We start from the raw sequence: 13,069 nt of genomic DNA, 5'->3' as shown, positions 1-13,069 counted from the left end.
TTCATCCAGGCTCCTATTCAAGAGAGTATTTAATAGCCCAGGAATAGAACATCACCTTGAACAATCCACGAGCACTTTATAGTTTGTAAGAGTCACCAGCCTTGATGAAAGACTGTTGACGACAGCACTAATATAAAAACATTTCTGAGGGGACTGACATTTAAGCACAAATCTGCAGAGTGCAGCAAGTTTAACCCCAGTATTTTCCCCCTATTTGCTATATTGCAGGCTCGCAGGCAGAACAAACACACATCCTTGATCCAAAGCCTCTATAAACACACTCACAGCTAAAATGGCAGAAGAACTTGATATGCGCAATGAGTTGGAAGAAATGCAGCGGCGTGCTGACCAGCTGGCAGATGAGGTAAAACCAACGGCAAACGAGAAGGATGAGAAACTGGAGGTTCTTCTTGCTGTATGCAGGCTACACCCAGAAATGTGCACAGCTTTAGCAAAACGCTACAGGGGATGATTCTGCTTTACACTGGTGTAATTTCACTGGACTGAATTCTGCTGTCACTGACTCTAGCATCAATCCAGAGTAACTCTGCTGAAATCAGTGGAATTATTCTGGATTTACACCAGTGTTGTAATTACACTGGAATCACAGCTGAATTAGGCCCATGTCTACACTAGTACTTATGTCAGAAAAACTTTTGTTGCTCGGTGTGAAAAAACACACCCGAGTGGCACAAGTTTTGCCGGCATAAGTGCTCGTGTGCACAGCACTATGTCAGCGGGAGACGCTATCCCATCAACATAGCTATCACTGCTTGCTGACCTGGCTTTATTATGTCGATGGCAGAGCTCTCTCCCATCAGCATGATGCGGCTACTATGTGAGCTCTCTTACAGTGGCACAGCTGGGTCAGTCCAGCTGTGGTGCTGTAAGCTTGTAAGTGTAGATACGGCCTTAGCCATTTTGAGCTGTGACCTCTGTGGAAAGGAGAGGAAAGGGGTAACTTGGAATAAAAATTAATGAGTCATGGTCAGTCTGGAGCAGGTAGGTGCAACAACCATGGGCCTGGGTATCAAACTCCAACCCTATCTGTCCAAGAGTGATTTAGAGCTTTAGGTAGCATTAGAGGCCAGTGATCACAGATGTTTGTTTATCAGTGTCAGTCTTTGCCCATCATAATTATCTTCCTTGGATGAGTTTGTCTCTGACACTGGGATCAATAGCAGTTAAAATGATCTTAGGGAGACAAACTGCATTTAATTCCTCTGGAGGCTCTTCTAATCTGCCAAACCTAAATATAAGCAAAAACTAGCAAATCAGCTATCTAGGAAATTTCAGCTGGAAACCACAGAAGCTATTTTTAAGGTAGTGCAGCAGCTGTTCCAAGCATTGTTTCTGCACAACATGAGCAAGGTTAGGGCAGAATTTTTTCAGAAACCCATAGGCAGGAAGAACCTGCACAGTGAAGTGGTCAATGAGTCAATCTGCCCTTCTTTAAACCACGGGCCTGTTGGTGCAAGTGCTCCTGCTGGTCTGAAGTGCCATGGTGGAAAAAATGGGAGCAGTACTTCAGGGAGTTAAAGCAGAATTAGGCTTTAAAGGTATGTCTACACTGAAAAGTCATATGGCGCTGAGTCTCGGAGCCTGGGTCAACTGACTCAGGCTCAGAGGGCTCGGGCTGGGGGCTAAACATAGCCACGTAGATGTTTGGGCTCAGGCTGAAGCCCAGGTTTTGAAACCAGGCAAGGGGGGAGGGTTTTGGGGCTCAGGCCACACCTTTAGATGGGGAAAGAGGGCAAGGCCAGGGCTATACTCCCCTTTTGGGAACATTCATCACTGCCAACCGCGCTAGCGCTGGAGAGTGCTAGCAGCAGAATTCTGGCTACCTCCCATGCCCCAGTGCCTGGAGAAATGCCGTCTTCCCTCCTAGCATTCCCACAGCTGGCTATTAAAGCCTGCAAAGACTTCACAGAGGATATTCATGTCATTTATACAAGCCTGCACACTAGTGATGGAAACTGCATTAAGCCAATTTAACTTGCTTTTCTCTCATTTTTTTTTTTCAGTCACTTGAAAGTACTCGTCGTATGCTGCAGCTTGTTGAAGAGGTAAGAACTTACAGGTTACCCTCCCTTGCTGTGTAGATAGCAAGACTGAAAAGCATGACAACTGGTTGTTTGGAAGCCATTAGAAGCCACCTGCTAACGCTTTATACACCAAGGGCATCTCCCTAGGTTTCAGTGATAATCTAAAATCTGGCATTTGCCAAAGAGTATCTCAATTTCTTTCCCAGTGTTCCTGGAATTAGGTCCATACAAGATGTGGTATCTCTGTTGATAAATCTAGTCAAGCAGTCAAAAGACTCAACTTAATGGCAGGTTAACTACTGTGGTCAACAGGGAACTGTGTTCCATCCATATTTTAAATTGTAGTTGAATTGAAAATATTCAAGATAGAGCAAGGAAACCTCCTTTGGACACTACCTGAGATCAGTCGTTATGGGCCTGTTACACAGCTGACTCCCTGCAACTTCGTGCCAGTGTAACTCCAAGGAAGCCAATGGAAAGAAATGCAGTGGTGTGGCTGGCTCCTTATCTATCTGTTCATCCATTTTAGGTCTTTATAGAGCCCCAGTCACCTCAGAATCTTCTTTATCATCTCTTTAGAATGTTAATAGGGTTTATGGAAGATGGCAGATTGACGGCCCTGGAGACAGAAGACCCCTGTTCATCCACAGCCCTCAGAGTGGCAGTGCAAGCCTGCTCAATCTGCCCGGCTAATTCACCTTAGTCCTCACCTGGAGGGGCTCTTCTGGGAGTGAGAGGGTAGTTCAGTCAGGTGCCAATTCATCCTAATCATGGTGGAGGGTTTTATAAATCTGGACCTTGGATTCATACCACCAAACTCATTTCTCATAGGTCACCAATCAGCCATCAGGTCCCCTGTCCACCTGACATATGATTTCAAATAAGGCTAGTAGGTTTTGTTTGGGGGGTGATGACATGTTTAATAAGTCATCAACCCTGACAGGCTTTGTATTGCAGGGCCCATTTGACGCTCATCCCATTGCATTGACAACAATGGGAGATCCAAGCAAAGACAGAAGGAAGGAAATAGTCTTGAGTCACACATTTATAAATTGGCATAAGCCCCAGCCTTCATTTCCTACCCTCATTGAACTCAGTGACAGTTTGGCCTTTGACTTCAGCTGAAATGGAGTTGGGCCTTGTATTGTGAAGTCATGCATCTATTGATCAGTAAAGACAACTGTCATTCTCCTCCTACTTACTTCATCTCTCTCTCTCTATCTCCTGGCTAGTTCCCTCACAATTCAAGACTGCTTTTGTCTCCCCCATCCTGAAACAGCCCTGCCTTAACCCACCTGTCTCTCCCTCTACCACCCCCTCTGTTCATCCTTCCACCACTTACCCAATGAAAGTGCCATATACAATCCATGCTGCTCATTCCTCTTCTCTACTTCTACCCCTGATTAGTCTGAAACATCAGGAGAAATATCTTACAGTGATCTGAACATCATTTCCATTACAGTGACTACAACAGGCCTTTCAGATTTTCTTCTGCAGTCTAAACAATTGGTTGATTACCCTGACCCCATTTCCAGACATTTTAAAAATATTGCAGTATTTTAGCAAGTGAAATATGCTACATTGAATAGATGTAGGGCAAGTGCATTTGAACTCAAACTTGCACTGCTCTGATTTAATAAGAGACAAAAATCCAATTAGAATCACTTTCTTAGTTGAATTTGTCTAGTGTTTAGGAATGAGAAACATATTATGGTGTCCAATGAAAAAATAATCTTGATTACATTCTCTTGATATGGTACATCTGATATTCTTTACTCAGGAAAATGAATCCATCTGTATTTTAGTATTAGTAGTAATATACTTTATTTCTGTTATGGTAGCGCCTAGCGACCCCAGTCATGGGCCCTCCTGTGCTAGGCATTGTATAAACATGTAACAAAAAGACAGTACTTGCCCCCCCCCCATGCATCAGTCAGGGCAGCTGAGCTAGAGTGGAACACAGACGTGACACGTGGGGGGATGCATGTGAGGTCACGTCCCCCCCCAGATTTCCTGCTTGGCTTGTACTGAGCATGTTCACACCAGCTGCCCTCACCCTACCCTACCCCCACCCCCCACCAGCAGGCACGGGTCATCACTGGTGGAACAGAAAGGTGGTCTATATTTTATAACCCTCTTTGCCAGGAGCAGATTGCTACCCACCCTGGGGCCTGTGAGTGACTCTGAGACACCATTCATTCCATGCTTTGTTCCTAGGACACGCCAGCTACACTCTGGGGGACCCTGAGCAAACCATGTAGTATATCTAACAACCAGTGATTATTTGTGCTAAGTCTGAGCCACTCAGTTGTTGTAATAACATGCTATAAATGTACATTTTTTATAGTGCTACTGCCCAGGGTTTGTGCCAAAGAAAGGCAATGAATTAGGGCAGAAGGAGTGGGACTAAGCTATAGTCATGCAGAATTTGGAGACAGGAATCCTTCCTATTTTCCAGTTCACACTTTTCACCCCTGGGCTGATTAAATAATTAAATACAGTATAAACCAGTAGGGAAAATGCAATGTATCTCCCGTGGTTTCCATATGAAACCAGCTTGGCCTTTAGATAAAATCAATTATTTTTTTGGGGGGGTTGGGGAGGAATGGAAAGATATGGTTTCCAGCTGTGAACCAGAGAGTGGAAAATAAATCAACAAGATCAGTATTGCAGAAATCCCTGCAAGAAAGCACTGAGCAGCTTGTACTGACATCAGAGCAGTTTTGTAAGCCTCAAACCAAACGGGGCTATTTTCTCGTAGTATGAGATGGGGGTTTACATTTACATTCATTGACCTTTCAGAACTGAAACTGTAGGGCTTAAATGTTTACGGATAAATCCTTTGATGCCATTTCATGCTGGATGCTTAATGTAGGGTCACTGTTTTGACTGACTTTTAGATACATTAACATGCCTTCATCTGCAATGTTTCCCCATGATAACACTTTTGTTCCAAATGTACCTTAATGATAGCCTAATGAGCACCAATAATATGTTTTGGACCTCTTAGAGCCTAATCCAAAGCCCTCTGAAGTCCATTGCAAGAATTCCTTTGATTTCACTGGACTTTGAATTGGGACCCTAGTCAAGAAAGAGTATTATTTCGTTAACTTGCTTCCGCAGAAATACATTATCTGACAAAAAATGAAGGGAGATCTTAAAGGATTAGGTAGCATGCCTTCTAGAGAAAGACTCAAGGAGCTCCATCTATTTAGCTTAGCAAAGACAATGTTAAGAGAAGTGATTTGTTTACAGCTTAAGAGAACCTACATTGGGAACAAATATTGAATAATGGGCTCCTCGGTCTATCAGAGAAAGGGATAACATGACCCAGTGGCAGGAAGCTGAAGCTAACCAAATTCAGACTAGAAATAAGGTGTCAATGTTTTTAATGGTGAGTAATTAACCACTGGAGCAACTTACCAAGGGTCATGGTGGATTCTCTACCACTGATAATTTGTAACTCAGAATTGGACATTTTTCTAAAAGATCTACTCTAGGAATTCTTTTGGGGAAGTTCTATAGCCTGTGTTACACAAGGGGTCAAACTAGATTATTACAATGGTCCCTTCTGGCCTTGAAATCTATTAATTTTGGTGTCAATTGTAAGTGTGCATGGCCAAATCCTTAAGTGGTGTAAATTGGCAAAGCTGCGTTGAAGTCACTGGAGCTATGTCTGCTTCTGCCAGCTGAGGATCCAGCCCATCTTCCATCAATGGAACTAAGTTGATTTACACCAGCTGATGATCTGGACTATTAGATGAATTCCAGTAGTGAGAGAATGGATTAATTCCTTTAATTTGACCTGGAGAGACGTCACTGCACTGCACTGAGCTGAGCTACTGCTAATTCAGAAAAAGGAGCTGAGGAAATATACTAGAATGCATGATTACAAAATGCTTCTTTGGCCAGACTTTTGTCTTTAGGGTATTGACACTTCTCTTTAGTGTCTTTGTGAACTGCTAGCAATGTCAGCCTGTCCTGGTAGATAATTGTCTGCATTCATTTATTCAGAACAAAAAGTCTATAAGCCATATTGACTGAAGTAGAATTCTTTATTTAACTGGGTGTTTGTCTGCTATAGCATTTGATCAAGCATATATTTGTTTTTCAGTATGCCTAATGAAACATGGAAAACATTTACTGTCTTTCTGATTCATTAGCTGTGCAAAGGACAGGTGTATGTATAACTCCACTATATCAGAAAAGGTGCGTTTTGCAGCCACTTTGCACAGGTGTGAATATCTGCACAAGGTGCAGAGCAGGGGAGAATCAGGGCCACTCTGTTTCTGAAATGATTGATGTGGCTTTTGAGAAGTTATTCCATTGTCCCTTTCCAGTTTCATTCCCTCCTTGAGAAATTAAGCCATATAATAATACTTAGCAGTTATATAGCAATGCATTTCATCTCCAGAGTCCTCTAGAAACTTCAGTGGGAGTCTTTCCCTTGATTTCAATGGGCTTTGAATCAGACTGTAATAAAAAACCCTATATTGCTGCCCTCAATTTTCTGTAATGTTAATGTATGTTATAGACACTGACAGAGGGCCAAATTCTGCTCTTGGCTGTGTTGGTATCATTGAAGTTATGCCAGGTTTACAATGATATATGTAAGGCTTGGTCTACCCTGCCGGTGGATTTCGGCGGCAGTCGACACGCAAGCTACATAGAGTAGCTTCTGTATCTCCTGTCAACTTCCTAACTTCTATTTACCACGACGTCTCCACTGCGCTGCACTGACGGGCAATACCCTCCAGTCGACACAGAACTGTTCTTCCTGTGGGGGTGGATTAACGGTGTCAACTTCCAGGTTTGACTGAGTAAGTCTCCACTGCTGCTCAATCGATCCCGCAGAATTGATCCTGCGCTGCCGACAATGCCACTGGCAGTGTAGACATACCCTAAGAGTGGAATTTCACCCATAGGTTTTAAAATCATACACCACTCCAGGTTCTGGCTTTCTAATCAGGAAATAGATCATTTTGACCCTGATACAGCAAAGCATTTAAGCATGTGCCTCACTTTAATTAATGGCACTGCAATGGGTTGACTCACATGCTTAAAGTTAAACACATGCTTAAATTCTTTGCTGGACACAGGCCTTTATGAAAAGGCTATTTTATTAGTACTTAGAATGCTGGAGCTTGGTAATACTGAATAATGGAAGAATAAGAACTTCTTGCTCTTATACATCTTTTGTTTTATATTAAGTTTTCTATTCTGTTAATGCAGTCACCGGTTCAAATTCAGTTCAAGTGCTTGATGACAGTCCTATCATTCAAAAAACTCCAGCTGGCTTCCAAAGAAGTTCCATTTGTGAAAGGGACTTTGGTCAATTCCATCTGATGGCTGTTCAGTGGTTTATATGAAATGTGTTGGTGGTATCAGTCCAGTCCTTAGTGGATCTATGTCCACATCACAAAAAACACTTTTTTGCACTAATTGACATCTATCTTGGCATTCCCAGCAGAGGCCAAAGACTGAATGGTCATGGAGACTGAACTACTCATTCCTAGAGTCAGGGTTGAGAAATGTATTGAAGAGATAGCACTTCTATTGCCCATGATGTACCTGTCCTGTGGATTAACAAAGGACTGCAGCCTCCAGAATCACCAGTTCAATACCTTACAAAAGCCCTAGAGTCCATGATTTTTACTCTGAAGACCAGACATATATGCTGTTCAGGTTTTACTAATGCTATGGCAAAGCATGTTGGTCCAAATGCTCTTCTTAGATACAATGGGAAAACAAAGGTAGTCTAAGTATAACTGAGAAAAGACTGTTGCATGTTTTGATTAGTTAAAACAAGGTTTTCCAAATGTGGGTTATGCTACTTCAACAAAAGGAGATCCATGCACATTGTAGTGTCGTGGGTATAGGGTTCATCTCTTGTCTGAGCTAGTCCAAGACTCTGATCCTGCATTTATTAAGAAATTAAATTTCCTATTGCCCTGAATGGGAGCTTCAGTATGCAAGAAATATAGAATTGAGCCCTGAGTCTTTATAAATGCATCCATTACACAAGTACAAATTAAGGGCTATTTCATGATCTTAAGCCACAAGACAATTTCACCACTAGCATAAATGGGTGCAACTCAATGGATATTGATGGAGTTCCATCCTCTTAGCACTGTAATGAATTTTGGCTTGTGTGGGATTCTCATGATTGTTAATGAGAATGTGTGTGCATGGAGGGCATTTTCTGGTCCTGAACCGTAAGTGGAATTACAGGGGTGTCACTTTCCCACTACAGTGTTAGCAGCACCTTCCATTATAAAACCTGTATTCAAGGTTTATGACCCACTTGTTATAATATTCTTCTGGGTTAAAACTTGGCAAGGACAGACTCATCCTAGAAGGAAATGGTTTTGTTTGTTACTTCCTTTCACACATTTTCTAACCACCAAAATACCATTTGCCCTTTATTTTTAGGGCGGGATTTTCAACAGCATTCCACACTGGCTGACCTCTGCTCCCGCTGACATGAATGCTAGTCTGGCACCTGTGTTGTATTCTTATAAATCAAATGAATCCTTAGTTTGCTGATATTGAGGGCCAGATTTTCAAAGGAGCTCATCTGCATTTAGGTACCAAAATCAATGAGCACATTTCTAAAAAAGCTCAGCCCCTTGGGTACATATCGGATGTTGAGCTGTTCAGACAGTCTGGCCAGAGATGTCTGTAACAAACCTACATTGTCATAGGGTCTGTCTGTGCTGCCAGAGGGAGGTGTGATTGCAGCACATGTAGCCATCTTGTAGCTAGGGCTCACATACTGTAGCAGCATGGGCTCCAGCACAGGCTATCTCCAGGACCTGGGGTGATTACTGACGCCTGTGCTACTATTAGTATATGAGCTAGCTAGATTAAAGGGAGCTCACTGATGACTACATGTGCTGCAATCACACCCTGCACTGTAGATACACCCACAGCATCACAGTGGGCTGCTGGGTGCCAAGCGCTACTGGAAATCTGGCTCTTTACGTTCGTGTAAGGAAGCTGAGCTCTTCTGAGAACGAGGGCCTCCCGATTTAGCCGTTTGTGAAAAACAGCTGAAAATGAATGATTAAAAGAACGTTGGGCTACGAGCAAATTATCTCCTCACGCCTGGTCCAACTCCCATCAAAACCCAGGGAGGGGGATCCTTCCTATTAGTTCCAGTGGGCTTTGGATCCAGCCTGGAATGCACAGAAGTCTACTTGCTTTGCAATCCTTTCATAATGTCCTGGATTTTAACATCTGTATTGACACTGTGGCAACCTGTGGAACAGGCCTCCTTGGTGATAAATACAGAATTGCTTGATAAACTGAAATGGCAGCTACGGTCATGTTGGAAGAAGACAGTGGCACCCATTTTCCTCTGTGCAAGGATTTGAACAGATGGACTTATCACCAGATGCAAATCAGGGGGTCCAATCATGGAGTCTTTCTCCAGGCAAAACTCCCATCCATATTAACGGATGTCTCACTGAATAGGTCAGGCCCTGCGGATGGTATCTGGCAATGAGGTTTTTAGCTGCATTGGGCATATCTATGTCTGGCAGTGGCTGTTTTTGCAGAAAACTGACAATACTTGTCATGATACAAAACAGCAGGATTTACAAGAGAACTTCAGGTCCTTGGGGTCCAGCATGTGGAGGGAACCCATGTCAGAGAGTATAAATTGCATCAATGAGCCAGAGAACAGGTGGATAGGGCAGCATCAAGAGTCCACCTCATTGCAGCCTGTGAAAGGACTTAAAATGGATAGCTGTAGGACTGCGGGGAGGATAGAGAATGGAGAAGAGGCATGTGGCTGGCCCCTCTCTCCATCCTCACTCTCTTGTTACGAAGGAAAAGGAGGAGGGGAGAGAAAAGTGGCTCACCGATCTGATTGCTCCCAGCCACCGGCTGGCTACCGTGGAGTGGACAGCAAGGGCCACAAACAGAAGTGGATCAGTAGAGGTACTCACATCACTTGTGAGGCGCCTGAGTGGAGAGGACAGGCCATGTCAACTGCACAGTCCCTGAGTGTCAGAAACTCAGCCACGCAGCTGAGCCAATGCGCTGAACGTGCTGCCAGACTGCCTCGGGTGCCCAGCATTGAGGGAGGGCGCACCAATTCGTTGACAGTCCAAGAGGCAGCAAAGACATCACTGTGACCAGCAGGGCCAAAGCATAATTTTTTCGGGCCCAGTACAAACTTGTAACATGGGACCCCACCCACATACATACCACAATCCCTCATCCCATACATACAATCTCATGAGCCATGAAAAGTTTTTTCCTCATGGTAATGGGGATTGCAGCCTGGGCCAGGTCCCCCAGGACCTCCAGTCCTTGGTAAAGTGTACCCTTTTCCCCCCACATGTGGGTACCCTGGTGACCAGACAAAGAGGCAGGAGCTGGTAGTGGCATAAAAGCAGCAGGGAAGAAGTATCTGGCTAGGGATATCAAATGTTGGTGGACTGAGCCCTTAGGTAGTCTTAGGGAGGGAGGATGGTCATGTGGCTAAGACACAAAACTAGGAATCAGAATCTATTCCTACCTCTGCTGCAGGAGTTCTTGGGCAAGGAATTCAGTCTCCCTGTACCTCTGCCCCAGGAAGGAAATAATCCTTATCTTCTTCACAGGGACATTGTGATACTCAGTTAATTGATATTGGTGAGGCATTTAAACTATTTCCTGCACAGTTACGTAGGGCCCCTTGCTGGCAGCCCTTATTTACCGGCAATGTGTCAATATTATATTGTAGACAGGGCCATAGAAAACTCGCTTCCTGAGCTCTTCAGATGCAACAGACCTGAGCATTTTCAGACCATCAGTTATTCACAATGACTATTATTGCATTGAGCAGAAAGAGTCTAGTTTTCCTTAATAACTAAAAAGAAGCCATTCTCGTCTATGATATAGATTAGTATTGAACAACCAGCAATATACTTTATATCCTTGCAAATCTATGACAATAATGGCAAAAAGCCATGTTGGTAAAGGGCACTTTGCCATTCATACACTGAAGTAGGATTTTAAAAGGGCTTAGCATTGGCTTAACTCCCATTGACTTCAGTGGGAGCAAAGTTAGGCTAACACTGAGCTGTTTTGAAAATCCCATCTCCAGACTGGACCCAAAGCCCACGAAGGTTAACAGGAGTCTTTCCATTGGCTCCAATAAGATTTGGATCAGATCCTACATCTACTAAACCTTTGTGCCAAAAAATGCTGCATGTTCATATTGAGCATTAGCCAGCTTTCAGACAGGTTTCCTAATATGTAGTGAAGGAAAGCAGTGTGTTTTGATGGCCTCATATAGTTGGTTACACTTTCCATACTTCACCAGTATTTATTCATGCGCAAGATGTTTTCCTTTGGAGGTTCTCCTGGGGAATGAATGCTCATTTGCAACATGTTCTTGGCCTTCTGTGAAGCCTGAAGATTAAAACTTCTTTTAAGGAAATGACTCTTGTCTAAAATGTTAGTTTCCAAATGCAGCCCTTGGATTTTCCATTTTTTATTGTATCTCAGTATCCCAATGAGTATTAAAGGGTTTTGTGGAGAATGCTCAGTTTCCATTATCGTATCCATTCACATGAAGGCTTCCAGTTAGTTATTCAACTAGCCCCTTGTGTGATACCTTTCACTGTTTTTTCTTTGTCTTCCTAAATCCCAAATCTAGGGCTAATTGTTCCCTCACTGATCTCTCTCTTTCTCTCTCTCTTTTTGTCTCTCTCTCTCTCTCTCTTCTGATCTTGCTTCCATTACTGGAATGTAGAGTAAAGATGCTGGTATCAGGACTTTGGTTATGTTGGATGAGCAAGGAGGTAAGTTCTGATTGCTTCAGTCAAAAAATAAAAGCACTGTCAAAGAAGTGTATTAATTATGTGCAATTATAAATAATCATTAGCATTCTTAATATACACTTGTGTGTATTTGTGCATGAGGTTAGATCTGTCATGATCTCATGGTCTCTTACCTCTTTGTGTAATAGAGTGACCTAAGAAAAGCATACAGGGGTCTATTTTGCCTTTGATCTGTGCGTATATGGCACCCATTAATGTAAAGGGACCTGTTCCAACACCCACTGAAGTCAGTGAAAATCTTTCAGTGGGCTTTGGATCAGACTCTAGCAACACACAAATGAGTGAGAACGGATCCCTGAATACTCTGTTTAAACTACAATATTATTTATGCAGGTACTGTGATTTTTCCCTTGTTTCTTTTAAGCTGTGATTTGAAAGCATGCAGCAATGCCAAGCCACAGAGAAAATAAAACAGGCACAGGAGATGCACCCTTCCATCATTCCGTGTGCAGAACTCTCAATGAAGTCAATGGGAGTTCTGCATTAAAAGTGATGGCAGAATATAGAATCATAGAAGATTCGGGTTTGAAGAGACCTCAGGAGGTCATCTAGTCCAACCTACTGCTCAAAGCAGGACCAATCCCAATTAAATCATCCCAGCCAGGGCTTTGTCAAGGTGGGCCTTGAAAACCTCTAAGGATGGAGACTCTACCACCTCCCTAGGTAACCCATTCCAGTGCCTCACTACCCTCCTAGTGACAAAGTTTTCCTTATATCCAACCTAGACCTCCCACACTGTAACTTGAGACCATTGCTTCTTGTTCTGTCATCTGCCACTACTGAGAACAGCTTAGCTCCATCCTCCTTAGAACCCCCCTTCAGGTAGTTGAAGGCCATTATCAAATCTCCCCTCACTCGTCTCGTATGCAGACTAAACAAGCCCCATTCCCTCAATCTCTCCTCAGAAGTCATGTCTCCAGCCCCCTAATCATTTTTATTGCCCTTTGCTGGAAATTCTCTAATTTGTCCACATCCTTTCTGTAGTGGGGGACCCAAAACTGGACACAATACTCCAAATGTGGCCTCACCAGTGCCAAATAGAGGGGAATAATCACTTTCCTCCATCTACTGGCAATGCTCCTAATAATGCAGTCCAATATGCCGTTAGCCTTTTTGACAACAAGGGCACACTGTTGACTCATAGCTAACTTTTTGTCCACTGTAACCTCCAGGTCCTTTTCTGCAGAA

General features: G+C 43.3%; 1 protein-coding gene across 2 annotated transcripts in view; it reads left to right on the top strand.

Annotated features, from left to right (window-relative positions):
* Positions 1-13,069, top strand: part of SNAP25 (synaptosome associated protein 25) — a 97,464-nt gene that overhangs the window by 59,488 nt on the left and 24,907 nt on the right. For both annotated transcript variants that reach the window (XM_067565304.1, XM_067565303.1), the window contains exons 2-4: positions 229-364; positions 2,025-2,066; positions 11,794-11,842. In XM_067565304.1, coding sequence (XP_067421405.1) covers positions 293-364; positions 2,025-2,066; positions 11,794-11,842 — 163 coding nt within the window. In that variant the 5' untranslated portion in view covers positions 229-292. The remainder of the gene's footprint in view (positions 1-228; positions 365-2,024; positions 2,067-11,793; positions 11,843-13,069) is intronic.

This window comes from Emydura macquarii, unplaced genomic scaffold, assembly GCF_026122565.2.
Source record: "Emydura macquarii macquarii isolate MOO-44397 ecotype Brisbane River unplaced genomic scaffold, CSIRO-AGI_Emac_v2 contig_2676, whole genome shotgun sequence".
In the NCBI taxonomy this organism is placed as follows: domain Eukaryota; kingdom Metazoa; phylum Chordata; order Testudines; family Chelidae; genus Emydura; species Emydura macquarii.
This window is presented reverse-complemented; position numbering and strand designations above follow the sequence as displayed.